Genomic DNA, 21,678 nt, shown 5'->3' on the forward strand with positions numbered 1-21,678 from the left:
AGGGAAATAGATTTTCACTTCATCTGGAAAGTGACGTGCAAACTGAACCTTGACTGATAAGGAGGTGTTCATTAAATGGCCAAAGGAATGTTTCATTTAAATGCATGTTTTTATGAAAGTATATAGTGGCTTTGTGAATTGACAAATAGTAATTTGGCTGGAGGCTAGGGCAATTTGCAAGAATTTGAAAAGACAGATTGGGGCTATCCAGATTAGTTCATTGTTTGGTATGGAGGTCATCAGAAGTTTTTAAGGATATTCTGTGTTGTTAAGAACAGAAGTGCTGGAACCAGACTCCCTGAGTTTATAACCCCAAGCTGTGCCCCTTACTATGTGACCTCGGGCGTATTGCTTAATTTTTCTGTGTCTCATTGTCTCTATTTATAAAATGGAGGTAATAATTACAGATTGCTGTTAGGATTGAATGAGTTAAGACATGTCCATACTTAGGAAAATGCCTAGTACATAGAAGAATTTCAGTAAGGCTTGGCTCTTGCTGCTATTATTATATACATTGAGAAAACCTCAAACATTATTATTGCATTAGTTTATCCAGAATTAGAGACACAAAGAGATTCAAGAGGTATTTTAGGGGTAAAGTTAACGACTTCAACTTACTTACTAATTTTGTATAACCAGAAATTTCAACTAATAATGCTGTGTGCAGTATAAAAGCAAATTTGAAATTTGTATAACACTTACATGATTTGTAAACTCACAGATTTTAAATCTTCTAATTTGTGTTTTCTTTTAGATCTTGTAGAAAATTTCAGCTGTACCCCTTGGACTAGAAGCTGAAATAATAGAAGCTGTATATGATGCATTAGGGTATTGAAGAAAATTAGCTTTTGAATTAAATATTTGGAATATAAGGAAATAAGGAAAGGTGACTGAAAATGGGGCGGAAGAAAATACAAATCACACGCATAATGGATGAAAGGAACCGACAGGTAAATGAAAATTTTAATTTATTTAATTGATATAAATATTCTTTTAAAAAAAGAACATAGGACAGAATGGTTGGGTTTTTCTTAAACTTAATTTTAAGTCTAAATATTTTTAGTTACAGATTAAATGAAAAATTCTAACAATCATAAAATTGTGTCTTTTCATCATCTGCTTTAAAGAGACTTCCTTATTATAGATATATGTCACAGAAAACATAGATACTCAAGAGTAAAATCACCACAGTCCCCACCATTACTGTCCATTGTATAGATTTTTCATAAGATACTTAGTCTTCTGTGTATTTGATTATATATTTGACTGTTAGTCTTTTTATATTGATTATTTTTAAGTTATCTGTTTTTATAATTAGGTAGTAGCTAAGTTAACTATAATTATCAGTGAATGTTCTAGTCAGTTAAATTTTCTAGTTGACCAATATATAATGAGAATTTTTTTATACTTATTGCAAATATTTATAAATTTATGTATGTACCTCAGTTTTAATTGATAAAATATATTGAAGTTATTTTATGGTACCATGTGGGCAAATTACAGATTCTCAAGATAATTATAATGATGCTGGCATATGAAGAGGCTAGAAGTTTTAAGTGTCTAATGTTGGCTTAACAAACTATGGCCCATGGGCTGGCCATCTGTTATTGTAAATAAAGTTTTATTAGAGCACAGTTATGCTCATTCATTTACATATTGTCTGTGGCTGCTTTTGCATTATAACAACAGAATTGAGTAGTTGCCCCAGAAACTATATGGTCCATAAGCTTAAAATCTTTACTCTCTGGCACTTTTAGAAAAAGTTTACCAACTCCTTAGTTCAGAAGGAAGAAGGAAAAATCATTTCATAGCATATTATAAAGGAACTACTGGAGAGATGCTGTCTCTGGGAAAGTTGCATATCAGGAAAAGTTTCAAGAACAGGTGGTTTCAGAAAGTTTACCAGGAACAGAACAAAACTGAAGATGTGTTTTGCAAAATCTGAGTAGTAATTCACTGAAATATAGATATAATTGGAGATAAAACTCAACTGAGCAGCCTGTAAGGAAGTTGGTGGGAGTGATGAGGGTTGCCCATAGACTGAATTAAAGAGGAGGCCCTGGTTTCAACTCATGAAGATTGTTCAACAAAGACATAAGGCCCACACAGTATGATTCATTGTGAATGTTGTTACAATAGGAAAGATTGGTAAACTATCCATGCTATTATTCCAAAGGAATGATTCCAAGCAAGGCTGCACATTATCTTCCCTTCACAATCTGAGGATTAGGAAGTATAGAGGAGGCATAGGGACCTGCTTCTTGAATATATGCAGTATAAATATAAAATAGGGTTTATTGGGGAATAACATACAAGCAGACAACTGGAGGACACATAAAATTCTTGAGCCCTCATTATTCTGTAGATAGTCATGTTTAAGTTGGACATAGCTAAATTGGACCTAACCTATGGAAGGGATTTACATTTTTAGAGGGAAAGAGTAGCTTAGGAATGTGTAGGTGACTGTGTAATGGAACTTTTTGAGTTGAGGAAATGACCTTGTCAAAAAGATGGATACTGCCACTAAGCAACTAGAATGTGAGCCTGTTCTTACATTGGACTTAGCTGCTGTGTCAGCTTCTTGCCTAGCTGCCAAATGGGACAAGGACTATCTGAATTTCTGTCTCAGGTAACTTCGGCAAAGAGTGGAGAAAAGACGTAAAAGAAATAATTGGACAGTTTATTTTTCAGGTTAAATTAGACACAGAAACAATTTGTCACAAACTAAAAGAGTATCTTAATTTTATTGATTTTAGAATTTGATTCTGAGTTAAAAGTTTCATGTTTCTTCATGAAAGGGAGAAAAAGTATATATTTGCAGAAGAAAAGAGATGTCATTTATTTGTCCAGATTCAGATATCCCAAGAGACTGTGTTAGGTCCTGGAAACTCACTAAAAATATATAGCCTACACAGGAGCTCTAAATATGTGGCAAATAGAAATAATCTCAGATACTGGGAGAATTTATAGAAGAAACCACTAACTTCTAATGGAGTGGTTTAGGGACTATTTATTGGAGGAGGTAGTAGCAAATAAGAGTTTTGAATTACAGGTGTGAACTAGCAAAATAAAAATCACACTTCATCATTGGAACAGTACACAATCTTGTGGGTGGTAGAGGAGTGACAATATCATACACTTAAAGAGCTGCTTCACTTTACTTCCACTTAGAAGCTTCTGGTGAAACCTTATGTTTGTCCTTCCTTGTCTAAAACACTTTTTAAAAAGTAAACTGTATTAAAGTATAAGATTAAGAAAAATTCAGAAATCCTAAGAGTGTGGTTCAGTGAATTTTTGCACAAAGAACAAGACCATGTAGTCAGCATATCCCAGAGCACCACCCGAGAGGCACTGTTTATCCTGTCTCCAGTTGTTTCCCGCTGCCCCAAGGAAAGTCATTATCCTGACTTGTAACACTATAGATTAATTATATCTGTTGTTGAATTTATATGAACAGTGTGTGTTCTTTTGCACAATATTACATTTGTGAAATGTATCAATGTTGTTGCATGTAGATATATGTAAATATATCTTGTACATTTTCATTGATGTATAACCTATTGTGTCAGTAGAATACAATTTATGTATTTACTTTTTTCTATTGTAAATGGACATTTGGATTGCTTTCTACTTTGGAACTATTATGAAGGCTGTAATTTTGAATACTCTCGATAGTATACATGAACACTTGGGTAAATAGGAGTGCAATTGCTGAGTCATAAAGTTATACATTTGATTAGTAGTTGACAGAAGTTTTCTAAAGTAGTTCTTCTAGTTTACACTCTGCTGGCAGTGTGTAAGAGTTCTAGCTGCTCCAGTCTTGAGCAATACTGGGTATTGTCCTTTTCATTTTAGTCATTCTGTTAGGTGAGCAATAGTAATTTACTTTAATCTTAAGTTTCCATGATGTCTAATGAAGGTGCTCACTTTTTCATATTTTTATTGGCCATTTAGATATATATCTTCTTTTGTGACTCGTCTATTCACTTCATTTTGTTTTCTTCTAATGGGCTGCCCGCTTTATTATTATTAATATGCATTCTATATAATCAGATGAGTGTTTTGTCCATGATATGCATTATAAATATTAACTCTAAAACTATGCCTTTTCACTTTCTTTTTTAAAATTTTATTTTAGAGACAGGGTCTTGCTCTGACGCCCAGGCTGGAGTGCAGTGGTGTGATCATAGGTCACTGTAACTCAAACTTTTGGGCTCACATGATCCTCTCATCTTCACCTCTTGAGTAGTTTGGACTACAGGCAGGTACCATTCTTTTATTTTTTGTAGAGATGCTGTTTTGCCCAGACTCATCAGGAACTCTGGGCCTTCAGTGATCTTCCTGCTGTGGCTTCCCAAAGCACTAGGAGTACAGGCATGAGCCGCCACACCAGGCCTACATTTTCTTAATGTTTTAAAAAATCAATAATATTTTAATGGTTTCCCATTTCCTTTTTTCCCTTTCCTTTATGACTAGTGCCTTTTGTGTCATGTTTAAGAAATCTTTACTTACCATAAGGCCGTGAAGCTATTCTTCTATGGTTTCTTCTGTAAGAACTCTTTTGGTTTTTTTAACCTTTCATGTTTTAGACCTGTTATCCATTTGGTGTTTATTTTTGTGTTTGGTTTGAGGTGTAGGGGTCAGAATTTGTTATTTTCCAGATGGATATTTAGTTGTCCCAGTACAATTTATTGCAAAAACCATCCTTTCATCACTGTATGACAGGGTTGCCTTTAGCATGAGTTGAATAACCATATGTATGTGAAACTTTCTGAATTCTCTATTTTGTTCCATTTGATTATTTGTATATCCTTGCTTAATTCTACACTGTTTTAATTACTATAATTTGATATCTGGTAGTGTAGTTCTGCACCTTTTTCTTTTTTTTTTTTTGCAGAACCAGCTGACTATTCTTGCCCTTTTTCAGAATATCCAAATGAAACCAAGTGTGAGTGTTCACTTAAGAAAACAAAAAACCTACTGGAATTTAGGGTTTTTTTTCCCACTGGATGTATGGATCTGTTTAGGGAGAATTGAAATCTTTACAGTGTCAAGTCTTACAATCTGTGAACATGTTTATATTTCATTTGGTTTTCATTAATTCCTTAATGGCTGATTTTCAAAATAAGTCTTCTACATTTTTTATTTATTAGTAGATATTTGATTTTCTAAAGCATTATTACATTTCTTCTCAAATTTTAGTTTCTGCATATTTGCTGCTAAGTATATAAAAGTGTACTTAAGAATTGCTAGATGACATGGTAACTCTTAAGTTTAACATTTTGAGAAATGCCAGACTGCCAAAGTGACTGCACCATTTTTGCATTCTGCCAGCCATGTGTCGGCATTCTAGGTTTTCCACATCCCAGCCAACACTTGTTATTGTCTGTCTGTCTTTTTGTTTGTTTTTCCTGTGTAAGACAGAGTCTTGCTCTTTTGCCCAGGCTGGAGTGCAGTGGTGGGATCTCAGCCCACTGCAAACTCCACCTCTTGGGCTCGCATGCCATTCTCCTGCTATAGCCTGCTGAGTAGCTGGGATTACAGGCACCCGCCACCATGCCTGGCTAATTTTTTGTATTTTTAGTAGAGACGGGGTTTCACCGTGTCAGCCAGGATGGTCTCGATCTCTTGACCTCTTGATCCACCCACCTCGGCCTCCGAAAGTGCTGGGATCGCAGGCGTGAACCACTGCCCACCCCCCGCCCCGCCGGCCCTGTCTTTTTTGTTGTAGCCATCGTGATGGGTATAAACTGGTACTTGTGGTTTTAGTTTGCATTTCTCTGATGGCTAATGATGTTGAGCATCTTTTCATGCGCTTATTGGGTATTTATATATCTTCCTTGGAAAAATGTCTATTTAAATCCTTTGCGTAATTTTTAATTGTTTTTTAGTTGTATCATCATTTTGAAAGCTGTTTTTATTGGTTGTAGAATTCTAGATTGGCAGTTTTATTCTCTTAGTACTTTGAAGCAGTTGTCTTCCAACTTCCATTCATTTCTGTTGAGAGGCCAGCTTTTGATCTTAAAAAAAATTTTTTTTTAAAGATAATGTGCCTTTTTTTGTTTTGTTGCTTTGAAGCCTTTTGCTTTTCCTTTGTTAATATACATTTTTACTGTGATGGACCCACAAGGGGCATGTGTCTTCAGATATTGCTTGTGTCCCATTGTTTTCCTTCTCTGGGATTCTAGTTACATATAACTGTTTTGTGTCCCATACATTTCTTATGTATTTTGTCCTCCTGTATTTTTTACTCCTTTTTTCCTCTCTACTTCAGTTTGAATGTTTTCTAGTTACTTATTTTCTAGCAATCTATTTTCTAGTAAGCCTTTCTCTGCTTTTTAAAATTAACTGATGAAACAGCCTAATAAGTTCTTAATTTCAGATAATATAGTTTCAATTCTAGAATTTCTTTTTGATTTTTCATTTTTATGCGAAATAGCCCATCTTTTCATGCATTTTTTCCATTTTAAAACTATTTTTTAAAAATATTAGCCATAGTTATCTTTAAGCTCATGTCTGCTAACAGCTATATCTGGATTACCTGTAGGTCCATATCTGATCCCTTTTTTTCTTTGTTCTCAATTATATGATGCAGTCTTTTGACATGTCTAGTGGTTTTTTAATGAGCCTTCAGACCTTGTATGTGAAAGATATTATAGAATCTTAGCATCTCCAGTCTGCCTGCTTCAGCAGCTTTCTGATACCTTTAAACAGATATTGGCTATATTTCATTCTGTTTTACTAGTTGATTTCAGTGGGTTCTTTGGTCTTGCAACAACTACTCCCTCTAACCTAGAAGCAGACATCCTTATATACTTAAAAAAAAGAAAGAAAGCAGTTTAAAAATAAATGTTTTTTCTAAAGGTTCCAAAGGTATAATACAGAGAACAATACCTCAAGGATTGCTATATTCATTATCCAGAAGGGTCAGTGCTGACACATTTGTTGTATGTATTTTTATTTTTATTTGTAAAATGAAAAAAATTAGAGATTTACTGTCCTCTTTATAATTTTTCCTAGTCTCTTCCTACTTTCCTTCTCATGAGAACCCCTGTCATGAATTTACATTGTATTTTCTTTGTTTTTTTTTTTAACAGGTATTATTTAATATTGTTTCAGCATGGGTTTAAAGTTTTACATAATGACGTTTTCATCTGCACTTGCTTTCATCTGCACACAATGTAGTGTTTTAGATCCATCTGCTCTTATTCATTCAGTACAGCTAGTTGTAGGAATAAATATTCTTAATTCATCAATACTTCTATCAAAGAACAATTAATGTTGTTCCTAATTTTTTACTATTATAAATGGTGTTGCAGTATACATCTGTCGTCCTGTCTCTTTATACATGGGTAAAAGTTGCTCTGTGATAAATACTTTCAGAAGGAATTGCTAGGCTGAGTATGTCCATCATCACCTTTACCATGTTTTCAAGTTGCTTTCCGAAGTGATTGTACTAGATACACTGTAGTAAGTTAGTATGAGAATTCCTATTTGCCCATATACTTTCCCTTTCCTTCTTTCTATCTATCTTGTCTTCCTTTCTTTTAAAACTCTGTTTTTTCTGTCTTTGTCCTTTTTAAAATTTTATTTTATTGCCTTTTCTGGTCTTAGAAAAGTGAAATGCAACCTATTTTTGTGGTTTGCTTATTTTGTGCTGGGTTGTTGGTTTTGATTTTTTTCTCTCAGTTCTTTACATATTCTGGATATTCTATATGTATTGTCTCTGTTTCGGATGGTATCTTTCAGTCTTTACCAAAACATTTTGTAAACACTTTTATGACAGGGCTTATCACAGTGCTTTATAGTGGTTTATATTGCTCTTATTTCAGTAGATTGTGAGCCTTTTTAAGTGTGTTAAGACTTGCTTTATTTCCTAAATCATGATTGGTTTTTTACATGTTCCAAGTGGAGTTGGGTAAATATGTATTCTTTAATTGTTGGATGCATGTGTCTCCATATAGCTTTCAGATCACTCTCATTGTTGTGTTCAAACCTTCTGTATTCTTTGTGACTTTTGTTTTTCGTTCATTGAGATCTATCAATAATTGTACTTACCACAATGGTGGATTTGTCCATTTCTCTGTATATTTTATTCATTTAATACATACTGTTTTATACATTTTGGGACTATTTCATTAGGCTTGCACATATTTAGAGTCGTTATGCCTTCTTGGCGAATTTCGCAATACATATTGACCATCTTTATCCTCAGTAAGGCATGTTTGTCTTAAATCTACCTTACCTCACCTTGATATAGCTACACATTTCTTCCTTTCCTTTTCTTTTTTTCTTTTCCTTCCTTCCTCCCTCCCTCTCTCCCTCCTTTGCTCCCTTTCTCCTCTCCCCCTTTTCTTTCTTTTTTTTTTTTTGAGACAGGGTCTTGCTCTGTCATCTAGGCCGGAGTGCCTTGGCATGATCATGGCTCACTGCAGCCTTGACCTCCTGCGCTCAAGCAATCCTCCTGTTCAGCCTCCAGAGTAACTGGGACTACAGGTATGTGCACCATGCCTGGCTAATTTTTGTACTTTTTGCAGAGATGAGGTCTCACCATGTCGCCCAGACTGGTCTCAAACTCCTGAGCTAAAGTGATCCTCCTGTCTGGTACTCCCGAAGTGCTGGGATTACAGTGTGAGCCACAGCGCCCAGCCAGTATTTTCTTGATAGGTCTGAAACTCTGTGTTAACTTTCATCCTTACTGTTTCCTTATGTTTTAGGTATGTCTTTTATAGATAGTATAAAAGGTTGGATATTGGTTTTTTATCTAGTTTGTTACATCTCTTAACTCACCAGTCTAGTTGATTTTTATTCCCTGTGATCTTGTATATATTTGTACTAGTCTACATGATTCTAGTTGATCATATAAATTTGTTAGAGGGCCCCAGCCATCACAAAAGTCATAGTATCCGCAAAGAACTCTGATCGCAGCTCCACACAGAGCCCCCCAGGGAAAAGAACATTGGAAGAAGATACTTTATCTACCTGGTAATCCACCAAACTTGGAGGTTCTGAGTAAGAATGGTTGAGAAGTCACACTGCCAGAGGTTAGTCAGTTTCTACCTGGTATCTTCAACTCCTATCTCCAGCAGAGCTTCTGTACTCCTCAGGTTTTATTCTGGAGGGCGTCTGTCTGCATCAGCATGGCTGCTAATGCTCTTGTGATGTGGCAGGTATTGAGTGTTCCAAGCAGCAGAGGTGAGAAGCACAAGTTGAACCCAAACTGCTGTTTTAAAAATTTGTCTTCTTGGCCAGGCATGGTGGCTCACACCTGTAATCCCAGCATTTTGGGAGGCCGAGGCGGGTGGATCACAAGGTCAGAAGATCCAGACCATCCTGGCTAACACAGTGAAACCCCGTCTGTACTAAAAAAAACAAATACAAAAAATTAGCCGGGCGTTGCAGGGTGGGCTTGTAGTCCCAGCTACTTAGGAGGCTGAGGCAGGAGGATGAAGTGAACCCGGGAGGCGGAGCTTGCAGTGAGCCGAGATCACGCCACTGCACTCCAACCTGGGCAGCAGAGCAAGACTCTGTCTCAAAAAAAAAAAAATTGTCTTCTCATAATCCCACTGGCCAATTTCTTCTCCAGAATACAAGCCTCCACACCCATTACCCTGTACATTTTCCAGCATAACCTCTGGGGTTTCTCACTGTTTCTTCATTATACCTTTACAGATTTATTCAACAAATTTTTTTTAGCACCGACTCACTGCTACACAGTATCTTTGTTTTAGAAGCTGAGTGTGCAGCATTGAACTTTTTTCAACTTATATTCTACTCAGATGACTTTTTTTTTTCCAGCAAGTAATGCTTGTTTTTTTTTTTTTTTTTTTTTTTTTTGGACCCCTAACAAGGGCTTGTAGGTGTTATACTTCATGAGTTTTTTTAAGTTTGAAAATGTTTATTGTCTTCATACTTGAAGTCTAACTTGGCTAGGTCTAACGTTCTAGGTATAGGCCCTATTTCTTTTCCCCAGAACATCGTAGAGATTTGGTCTTCTGATTTTGGATGTTGCCAGAATTCTAACACCAGACTGAGTTTTTTTCCCTTCTTAAAAGTGACCCACTTCCTTCCTTGGTGTACACGGTATTCTTTCTTTGACCTTGACATTCAGTAACTTAATCTGAATATGCCATGAATTTGATTATTCCTTGTCACTTTTTTTAAGAGATGGTATAGCCTTTCTGTATTTTATTTTTTAATAAATATTTTCCCTTTGTCAATTGCTCTGGGCTTTTTTGGTGTCTTCATTATCTGCCAACAATACAAACAACTTTTTTTCTATTCATTTTAGTTTTCTGTTTTGATTCTTTGATTTTTATTATTGTGCTAAAAATCTCTGTTATGATTTGATTTTTTTTCTCTTCTCATTCTTTTCTGAGCCATACCAGCTCACATTTTAGATCTGTGATCTCTGACAGTTTTGGCAATTAGGTATGAGTTAACAGAAATAGCTTTCCTATAAAATTATTTTCTTTATTTGCTTTGTTTCCACCTTACCTGGCATTCTACATTTAGAACAAGATTCTTAATTCAGGGACTTCTCACACTTGTGAATCTTCTGGTACTAATCAGAGGATCCTCTCAGAGGACATTGCCACTTTTGTGAAGAACTCAGTGTGAATTCTCTGAATCCACTTTCATTTTCATCTAAGTTTCATCAAATCTGGCAGATGAAAATTTGTAGTTTGGGATTCTTTCTTTCCTTGAAGAAAACCCAGTCTCTTTTTTATTATGTATGTATGTATGTATGTATGTATGTGTATGTGTGTATGTGTATGTGTATGTATGCATGTTTTAGAGGAGTAGAGAGGAGTAAACACGACTTTATTCTGTTTTGAATTTATAACTAAATTTTGTGATTTCTTTATATAAAGAATTTACATCATTTTAATGTAATTAAAATCATCAGTTTAAAAATATTGTCTTAGAATAATAAAGTTGAATCTTGAGTTTTAATTATGTAGTTAGTATTCTGTAGCCTAATTTTAGATTACGTTACCTCTTTCATATGCAATTTATGAACTAAAACGTGGCTATATTGTAAAATTAGTAATTAACACTGTACTAATTAATTAGTTGGCTTTTACTAATTTTTCACTTTTAGATGTCGTAGTTATATATAGAAGGAAAATCTTTGTATGACAACCAAAAACTTCTTTTCAACTGAAAACACTAAAATTGAGGCAAAATGTAGACTCTTAGCAGTTTGTTTTCTTGCTTTGTGACTTGTTATATTTTGTTATAATCTAATCTTCTAGGCATAATACTCTTGTCATAAGTGATAGTATTTTTTCATTCCTTTCCTTATTGCTTTCCTCCATTGTATTCTATTTTGTTTTTGTTTGTTCCCAAATCTGTTTGTAAAAACAAGTACATCAACAGATGCTGAGGTTTTTTTACTTGTATCTGTTTTATATTGAGAAATTTTTTTTTTTTTTGAGACGGAGTCTTGCTCTGTTCCCCAGGCTGGAGTGCAGTGGTGCAGTCTCGGCTCACTGCAAGCTCTGCCTCCCGAGTTCATGCCATTCTCCTGCCTCAGCCTCCTGAGTAGCTGGGACTACAGGCGCCCGCCACCACGCCCGGCTGATTTTTTGTATTTTCAGTAGAGACGAGGTTTCGCATTGTTAGCCAGGATGGTCTCGATCTCCTGACCTTGTGATTCGCCCACCTCAGCCTCCCAAAATGCTGGGATTACAGGCGTGAGCCACCGTGCCCTGCCGAGAATTTTAAAGTATCAAATATAGACCAGTATTCAAAGATAATTCGTAAAAGGTGATTTGGATATATGACACAATTTACACATAAATATGTATCTTGAACAGACTAGATTGTATTGGCTAAATTTTCTTGTTAAATGAAAATTTAAAGAACCTTCTCAACTCTATTTTCATTCAGTTTACTAGCTAACAGAATATTTGAGCGGTCATATAATACCTGGAGTATTGTGCTTTGTGCACTTGAGAAATACAGAGGAGACATAAGGTTTTGAGACGATTAAAGAGATTAGATCTACATAAAATTAAGAGTGATTAAAGTGATAAAATGCTAAGATGTGTAGATGTTAAATAAATTTGGTGTTACTATAGGGAGAAAACAGATACTCTGCTTAAATTTAGTGAAAACCATTGAACTACTGTACTACTGTTTAATTTTATCATGCTACATAGGAAATAAAACAGACTGAAAAAATACAGAAATGTCTTTGAATTGTACATGTGAAGTGAATTTTGTTGTTGTTTTGCTTTTACATGTACATATTATACCTGTAATGAAAGAGGATATTAAAGTTATGCCTGTGAAAAAAATTTCTAGTGGCTGTAATTGCTTTTCATGATACTGAAGATCCTCTACTTCTTTAATAGCTACTTCAATAACTGATTTTAAGTCTAGCCTAATAGTTAAAGTTATAGGAAGAAAATCATATGATAGATATCCATGGGGAAAATTGCTGAACTTTATGTTGTTTCACAATTCCAAAGATTATTCAAAAGTACATTCTTACTGACCTTTCAAAAACTGTTTTTTAAATAGACTTTATGTTTTAGAGAAGTTTTAGGTTCACAACAGCATTGAGCAGAAAGTGCAGAGAGTTCCCTTGCACTCCTTTCCCATCCCTTATTAGAAGAAGAGGGATCAAGGGTAACTCTTGCTCACCCCAAGGAGGGTTGTTGGGTGGCATAATTTTTATATGGCATGAGCTTCAAAATTTTTGAAGGGGAGGGAAAGAAAAGCAGTGTCAAAGAGAGATTACAGAGCATAAAAAGACATCTCTTCTAGGGCCTTCAGTCAGTATAAGGGATGTAAATTTAAAAATTTGGCGGGGTGGGGGAGGGGTCTCTGTTAGAGAGGATTTCAGGTAACAGGTTTCAGTTAAAGAAGAATTTGAGGACTCTGGGGAATTTGCTGATCCCAGACTGTGAATTTCAGTGGATACAATAGAGAAGGGCTTGGGAGGGAGGAGAAGTATGTTAGATTAGTAGATGTATTTAGTTGTTTAGGGATTAAAGTCTGGCTGATGCTACGTTACCTGGCTGGGATTTGGGGTTTCTGATGGTAACAATTGTAACTGAATGATAAGGGAACACTGATCAGCTGTTTCCTTCTGCGGTTCTTCCCTTCTGTAGTGGAGTGGCAGCCAAGGATAAGGAAATACTTCCCCAGGAGACAGCTCTGTCAGAGAGCTTGCATATACAAAACAAATGTAGGACTGTAGCACAATGGGAGAGGGAAGGCTCATGTGGAGCAGGAAGCTGGGAACCTTTTCCATCTTTGAAATCTGGCTCAGTATTAAGAAGAAGATTCATCTTCAGATAGCCCATATTCAAGTACTACTAATGCTTTTAATAAAAATATACCTTTTTTATTGTTTAGGTCACTTTTACAAAGAGAAAGTTTGGATTAATGAAGAAAGCCTATGAACTTAGTGTGCTCTGTGACTGTGAAATAGCACTCATCATTTTCAACAGCTCTAACAAACTGTTTCAGTATGCTAGCACTGATATGGACAAAGTTCTTCTCAAGTATACAGAATATAATGAACCTCATGAAAGCAGAACCAACTCGGATATTGTTGAGGTAACATATCTAGTAATGTGTGAATTGCTAGTAATGCGTGAATTGCAAGTAATACTGAAATATTTTAATAGCATTAACTGTCAGAATGACTTTTACATCTAAAGCATAAATTAGGTATATACATGTCTTTTCTCTGAATCATTTCTTAGAAGAGTGATTGCTGTATGGCGACTCACTTGTGTTTTAAACATACCCTATTCATTCAAAGTAAACTTGTTTTACCATGTATACCAGCATAATCTAGCATTTCATCTATGATTAGTTATTTTGTATGAGTTTTAAAATTAATATTGTAAGAGACTTACCATTTTTGAACAGTATGAAGTTACAGTTTTGATATATCTTAATCATTTCATTATGTCATTGACAACTCACAACTTCAAACACTTAAGAAAACAATTGTGTAAATAATAATTTGCTTTGTTAATAGTGCTTTAGTTGGGGAAGAGGAGAAAGTCCTCATTTTCCTTATCTGCTGCCTATTTGATAGCTCTCATAGTTCTACCAACCTAATTAAGTGAAAAAGAAAAGGATTTATTATTAGAATGATCTTCTCAGAAATAGTGTTTTACAATAAAACCTTCAAAATGGAAACCAGTATGCTTCCCCCTTTATATCTTCTCTGTTTCAAGATCTTCCGTAAGATAACTTTTCCATGTGTATTTCTAATCACATTTTAAATTAGCTTCATAGTTACTTTTGTCTCTTTTGTTTATATTTGGAGGTTTTATTTTATATTTATTCAGCGGAGGAGTTTTTTATTACTTGAAAGATGCATAATTTTGGCTTAGTTTGTAATAGAAAAGTATTAAGTTAGGCATTTAACCATGTGAGGATTTTGTAGAACAACTGAAAAAGAACAAATGGAGTCCTAATCTAGATTGTATTTCTAATATTTGAAATTAAAGTAAAGATAATTTAGCTTTTTTGTTGTATAGGAATCTAATTTATTTGTCTCCACAAGTTGTTATTGTTCCAAAAATGCATTTTAAATTTCCCCTATACTTCTTTGCCTTAACTGTCCCTCTTTGGGCAGTGATTGATACCATTACTACACACATAAAAACTATTACTTACATTTTAAAAACAACTTTTGTTACTTTTTAGCCATTTTTTCAAATGAGAAGTAAAAGTATAGCATAATTACAGCTGGGACTCATCTCTGTTGCTTGACTTATCCACAGTTTTATTTATGGGGCTTGCTGCTATTAACCTCCCCGAATTGTACATGAAATTTTTTATTTTGCTTTTGTTGATAACTTTGATTAAACTAAATGGTTATATCTTTAGCTAAACTCCTTAATGCAGTTATATTTATGTCATTTATAAATTATATTATTTAGCATTTATGTTATATGTTATCATTTATTTATAACACTGTATAGTAGACCTTTCCCCTGTTATATGTCATGAATACATTTTGTATTGTGATTTTGTAAATTAGGGGATCATTCAGGTAAGCTTTGTTAAGAGACTTCATAACTGGATTTCCTTGAAATGGAGAGTAACTCTGTTGTGTTTAAAATAGCTTCTTATGTTATAAATCTAAATGTCTCATCAAAAGTTACACTGCCTCAACTCAAACCAATGGAACTGACTTTGATAATGTCAGCAAATAAGTATTCTAGCTAATTTCATTATAGAGGCAACCACCTCCTTAACCCTAACTACTCTGCTCTTTCATTGCAGTAGTTGTTATTCTTGGTCCCTGGAAGTTGAGGGTACTTCACAATGCCTAAAGCTTACTTCCTTAGAGAATACGGAGAATGCAGTCTGATTTAATCCTCATAGAATTTTCAAACTACCTCAATCTTCATCTCTGTTGTGGTCAGCAAAGTGTAAGAGAGCAGATCCCAAACGTTTTTTTAAGCAGTCTCCTATATTACAGTCTGTTTCAATATGAAGGAAAACTTTTGCAGCTCAATTGTCAATTGGGATTTTGATGTTTTCTTTTTATTTGCATTTCCTCAAAATAAAATGAATCGTGTTAATAGTTCCTTGTGAAGTTCTAAATTATATAAATACGTTAGATGGAAGACAGATTATTAGGGATTAATTTATTGTGGTAGAATAAATTACAAGGCTTAATTTGCACTTCTTATTAACGTCTTACTGAGTCAGCTTTTATGAGAGTGGTTGGTAAACTTGTAAGATAGGCCTTTTTTCACATATGAAGAAGATGCAACCTACGTCCTCACTAGTAGTGCAATTCACATATGAGTTCTTTTTGCCAGTGGTGTAATGGCTTAGGCCGATGCATCTATATAGTTTGCTGTGGTCCAAATTAAGTTTATAGGATAACAGTAATGAAGTTACTTACATAGAGCTCCCTATGGGCCTTAGTTTTTACAAAGCGCTTTACAAGTATCTTGTTTAAGGATATTTTTGGAATACCATTTTTTCCTTTTTCACAGTTTCCTTTCAGGCAGTTGTATTAATGGGAAGCAGGCTTTTTGATGCCCATTTACTCATTTGACAAATATTTGAGGGGCTTCTATGTGCTTTGCAAGTTGATCTTATTTAGAGATTCCTAATTCAAGCCAGAAGGTTATTCTTCCTACCCATGTTTTTATAAACTATTGAAATATACTTTTACCAACAGAAGATTTTATGTATATTTATAAAAACTTTGAACAAGTTGGTGATAAGGTTCTGGACTCCTTAACCATCTCATGTGGTTGAAAACATCAGGAGAAAATAGAGGCATAAACAGTTATAAGTGATCTACTTTAGAGTGTTTTCTAAAGTATATGACCAATATACTTAAGAGTTTGTGTCATTATATGACCAACGATGACACAAACTCTGAAAACAAGAACTTCTGTAAGGCCTATAACCTGACTCCACATATTTCCATTTGCATATATATTAGTCTTGAAAATCAGCAGGATTTTACTTTCCCTGTATTACTGAAATATGCTTTGACAAAGTCTTTAGTAGATTAACGTGGCGTCTTCATTAGATGTATTCCTTTTCTATTGTATGCAATATACAAGCCCTTTGAGGATGTACTGTGAAGATATGCTGTTAACCACACCTGTGTAGTCTGTAGTACAAGGATGCACATGTATTAGGTCTGGAGAGTTAAATATAGTGTGTTTTGTGGGAGTACTATAAAATTAATATAATGTATTAAAAGTAGTTGGTATTTGAATATTGTTTATTATAAACAGGTAGACATGGTGCTCTTATTTTTCTGTTTCAGTTTTATTTGTAAACTTAAATCCATCTATCTTTGTTCTGTCTCATTTTATATTAATTATGTTTTTAAACTAGTTCTTAAATTTAAAATTTTAATCAATTTTTAAAACTTTGGTTAGAGTTGATAAAATTTTAAAAATTATTTCTATGCAGCTTTATTTTTTTAATTTGTACTTATATATTTTAAATTGCATTTAGGTATTTTAAATTAAGGTCTGCAGTGTCTTGAGGATGTGTATATCTCCTGCATTATGAAAGCTGAATATATGAAAAAGCAAACTTACACATTAGTAAATTAAGAGATTGCCATTAGGGTGAGATTCATAAGAGACTTCATAACTCAATTTCTTTGAAATGAAGAATATTGCTGTGTTTAAAACATATCTGACTTTAAAATGTTTCTACACTGCTTTTCAGTAGTATATTTCTTACAAAATATGATTTTATAACTTTATTTCCCATATTTCATTAGGTGACATTCCACAAAGAATGTTGTCAAAGACATACATTTTATCTTTTCAAGTTATTAAGCATTGATACAAAAATAGGTGACAGACTTTTGTTTGGTCCTATAAAATGTAGTAATTTAATTTAAATGTATGAAGAAAATGTTATAACTCCTCAGTTTTCTTTTCAGTAAAATTAAGATTAAAAATTATAAACTATATTATATAATTTTACAGGAATATTAGAAATGTCCTAGAGTATAGAAAACTACAAATGGAAATTACCAGCACAAGCAGTTGCCATTGTTCATACACATGTATATGTGTGTAATTAGAATTTATACTAAATAAAAGCCTAGAGCCAATAGAGGCTTTGGGATTCTGCATCAAAAGAACAATTATGCTAAAAGGCAACAAATGAGGATTTTAGCAGATACTACCTAAAAAACACTTGAGATTACTTTTGTATCCATGTTTTTTCCTGTCATTTGGCAGAAATATTGAAAATACTAAATATTTCTGCTTATAATTTATTAAAAATAGGCATGACTGGGCAACATTCCAAAATCATTTGTATGACAATTCAGATTATTGTGCTGTCATTTAAGGATGTAAATAAAAGGGTCATGGCCATTTATCTCTCTTGTTAATATCTTGTGCACTATTCCCAAAGAGAGGAGTTTTTCATCACAGGAATACTACAGTACTTAAAAAAAATTCTTCTCACATGATCTCATTTAATCTTCATACCCAAGGTAAGCTTTTTCAGAAGCAAAAATTGGGATGTACATTAAAATGACTTGCCTAGAGTCATGTAGCAATTTGGTGGCAGAACCAGGATGAGAACCCAGGTCTGTGACATTAAACTTTCCCATTGCTCCCTAGTTTACTGCATCCAGTGGAGCTCTGGAACATTTTACCATAAATAGATAAGATTTTATACATATACCAATAATGTATAATACATAGCAATCATGAATAAGTTTTTTTTCAGTAATGAACAAAAAGTGAGTATAATAGCAGTAAGAATAATAGAAATTATTAAGCACTTAACATGGTCTAGTAAAGACTTTCTTTGAATTATCTTATTGAATCCTTATTGTTGCCCTTATTTCACGTTGAGGCAATGGAGGCATTGATAAATTAAGTCAGATGTTGATAATTTGTATTCTGAAGAAAGAGAAAATCTGTTTATTTGAGTCTTAAAAATCCCTGCCTATTTTCAAGTTACAAAAGAATTTGGAAGTAACATCTAAAAGAAAGGAAGATAGGGAATCAGTGTAAGATCCATCTATCAATTAGAAAATAAAAGCAGATGGTAGTGAAAGTGATCATACTTGAGAGTGCGTTATTTAAAATCACTGGTCCTCAAAATGTGTAGTACCCTGACCAGCAGCATCAGCATCCCCAGAGACTTCCTAGGAATGCAAATTCTTGGTCCCACCTTAGACCTACTGAATCCTCAGCTTTTGAGATGAAGCCTAAGCAGTCATGAATTAGTTTGAATTAACTTGCCTTAAGTGCAGTTATAGACTAAAAGTTTCAGGTTAACAGTTTCTTGGGAGTGGCTATCCAGCTTTTTAAACATTTTTATCCTCAAGAATATCCCCTGAAATAATTTCAAACAGTGAGCAAGCACAAACTGTAATTTTTAAAACCCTCTAAAAAGTAATTCAAACTATTATGCAGTATTGGTGTGCCTTGCACCTAAGGAATACATTTCTAATGGTTTACATTTCAGTTCAGTTCTACATGGTTATAAGAGCTTGTGTGAGTGTAGTTTCTTTGAGGAGTGCTTCTTTGAGACGTGTGGTGGGGATGAGTCAGAGGTGGAATCTGGCTCCTCAGATGAACAGAAAAGAAAGTTAAATGGCTTATCTGCTAAGATCATCTAGTGCTGACCGTACAAAAGTAGAAACATGATTATGCTTGGATTTTCTGACGGTATCATGATATTCTCAAAGAGGCTTTGTGAGCCAGTCGTCTTTTCTCCCCATGTTACAGACGAGGAATGGAACAGACAGGCAGTATTTAAGAGGCTTGCCTAATGTTTTACAGGGCTGCAGTGGAGCATCAGGGAAAGGGAAAAAATAGTGAGACATCTGAAGACAAGACAAAGCTTTCCTCCACCCCCAGTCCCTTGCTCTGCTCTTTTATTCCTAACAGAGCCTGAAGCAGCAGGATGATGATTCACAGGGTGAGGCACACAATCCTCATGGCTCTCCTCCACTTCCCACATGTCACTGCACCATCACCTCACACAGCAGTCACCATAGCTCTTGTAATTTCAATTTTACTACTTTTATTTTGCTATGTATTTGAATATTATCTTACAATTATTGGTTTCTGTTTATGTGCTTTTTATAAGGGACTACGTGTCTCTAAGTGTGGTTTTTCTTGAGGTTCATATTTTTCTCCATTAGAGGTTGATATCGTTGATACACAAATGAAAGTTCATGTTGGGGGGGGAAAGATGATAGATATCACCTGTATATATAACTCACTTTTCTGTAATACATTTCTTGTGATTCTTGATCAATACCTATCTATGTGTTCTTTTTATGTCATATGTGTCAGGGATTGAATATTTTATTAATAGTACTTACCATCAGTTAATGTGTTCCTTTGTCTCCAGAAGATATGTGGTCAACTTTTGACCAATGAGAAGAGGAGATAAAGAGGATCGAGAGAGTGGTCAGAGAAAAGTTGCTCTAGAGGTGATCCTATCACCAGAGTTCTTTAAAGCAGCAGTCCCCAACCTTGTTGGCACCAGGGATGGGGGTTGGGGGTGGGAGGAATGTGGACAGGGAGATGGTTTTGAGATGAAACTGTTCTACCTTAAATCATCAGGCATTTGATTCTCATAAGGAATGCACAACCTAGATTCCTTGCTTGCGTAGTTCACAATAGGTTTCATGCTCTTATGAGAATCTAATGCTACTGCTAATGTGATAGGGGGCAGAGCTCAGGCAGTAGTGTTTACTCACCCACCACTTACTTCGTGCTGTGCAGCCTGGTTCCTAACAGGGTCTGTGGCCCCGGGGGTTAGGGACCCTTGCTGTAAAGGATATGCTAAGTGGAAAATAAAGATGCTGTAAGTCAGAGGGGCAGCTTATGTGGAAATTAGGAAATGAGACATAGCAGTTAGTGTATGGAGTTGATATCGGCCAAGTGTCACTATAGTATAGTGTGAAGAGTGGAATAACTGAGACTTGAGAAGTAAACCAGGTCCTCATGAGCTATATAAGGCCCTTCACTTTATCCTGCAGGTTTGAATAGCCACTGAAAGAGCTGAATAAAACAGCTGCTTAGGTTTCTCCTTGCATTTCCCAAGCAGTAAGTTGTGTTAGAACTGTATGGTAATTTTTTGAAGGGAGTTGAAGAAAAAGGAAGAGAAAAGAGGTAAAAATATTGAATGTAATAGTTCTACATTTTAAATTTATTGTACTGATGTTTATCATACTGTGTACCAGGCATTTTGCTAAACACTGGGAATATAGTGGTAACTGGCCCTATTACTGCCTTTTTCCTAATAAGATGATATGTTGGCTATTTTATTATCTTATGGCAGAAGTCCTTTTGTTAGATACACTTCAATATCGATTTAAGACCCTTAGAATGCCAGGATTTTTATGTTTCTCATCAAATATTAATCATTAAGCATATAAATATTATAAGATAAGATATTATACTGCTATTTGAGCCAGAAGCTCATTTAGGGCAGAAGATACTAGGTGCTTCCCATGTTTCTCAGTGTTCTGTGTCAGTCTGTAAAGTAAGATGTATATAGTCTAAATGATCTTTCAGTTCTCTTGTATATAGATGGCTAATGCAGACATACAGTTTTGTGAAACCTGGCACTTCAGACACATAATTTAAAATTAAAGAGAGAGCTGTATAGTTTTCATATTTATTTTGAAGTTATTTTTGTGGCTCTTCTCAGAGAGAGAGTAGGGCTCCAGATTCTACAGAAAGATATCTTCTTGCATAGATTAGTCATAACTCAACTTTTTAATTTACAATTATGCAATCAGTGCTGTACTGGTAAAAAAAAAAAATCCAAATGATAGTATGAGCTGTATTTTAGAAAATGGGACATACTTTATAATTTTCTAGGTTTTTGTTGGTTGATTTTCAAATTTCTAACATGTTTCACTGATTGTGTACGCTAAGGGTATTTTTATAAAGAATATCATTGTATGTTTAGGTAATTGATATGGGATTATGGTTTTTTCCTCAAATAATGTTTCTTGTAGTTCTCATTTTAATTCATTAGCAGTTGATTTTAAAATGTTAGTGATTTTTAAAACTTGGTAAATAGGCACTACATGCTTAAGCCTTCTAGAATAAACCAAAGCTTTATTATGCATGTTGGACTTTATCTCCTGTAATTCAGTGGCGAGTATTTTTCTATCATGCTTTGTTTTTATATAAATTTTCTTTTCAAATAAATGGT

The 21,678-nt window shown here is 34.5% G+C and overlaps 1 protein-coding gene across 13 annotated transcripts in view; it reads left to right on the forward strand.

Annotated features, from left to right (window-relative positions):
• Nucleotides 1-21,678, forward strand: part of MEF2A (myocyte enhancer factor 2A) — a 160,900-nt gene that overhangs the window by 69,325 nt on the left and 69,897 nt on the right. For all 13 annotated transcript variants that reach the window (XM_077938236.1, XM_077938238.1, XM_077938233.1 and 10 more), the window contains 2 exon segments: nt 755-950; nt 13,372-13,575. In XM_077938236.1, coding sequence (XP_077794362.1) covers nt 897-950; nt 13,372-13,575 — 258 coding nt within the window. In that variant the 5' untranslated portion in view covers nt 755-896.

This window comes from Macaca mulatta, chromosome 7 (genome assembly GCF_049350105.2).
Source record: "Macaca mulatta isolate MMU2019108-1 chromosome 7, T2T-MMU8v2.0, whole genome shotgun sequence".
Classification (NCBI taxonomy): domain Eukaryota; kingdom Metazoa; phylum Chordata; class Mammalia; order Primates; family Cercopithecidae; genus Macaca; species Macaca mulatta.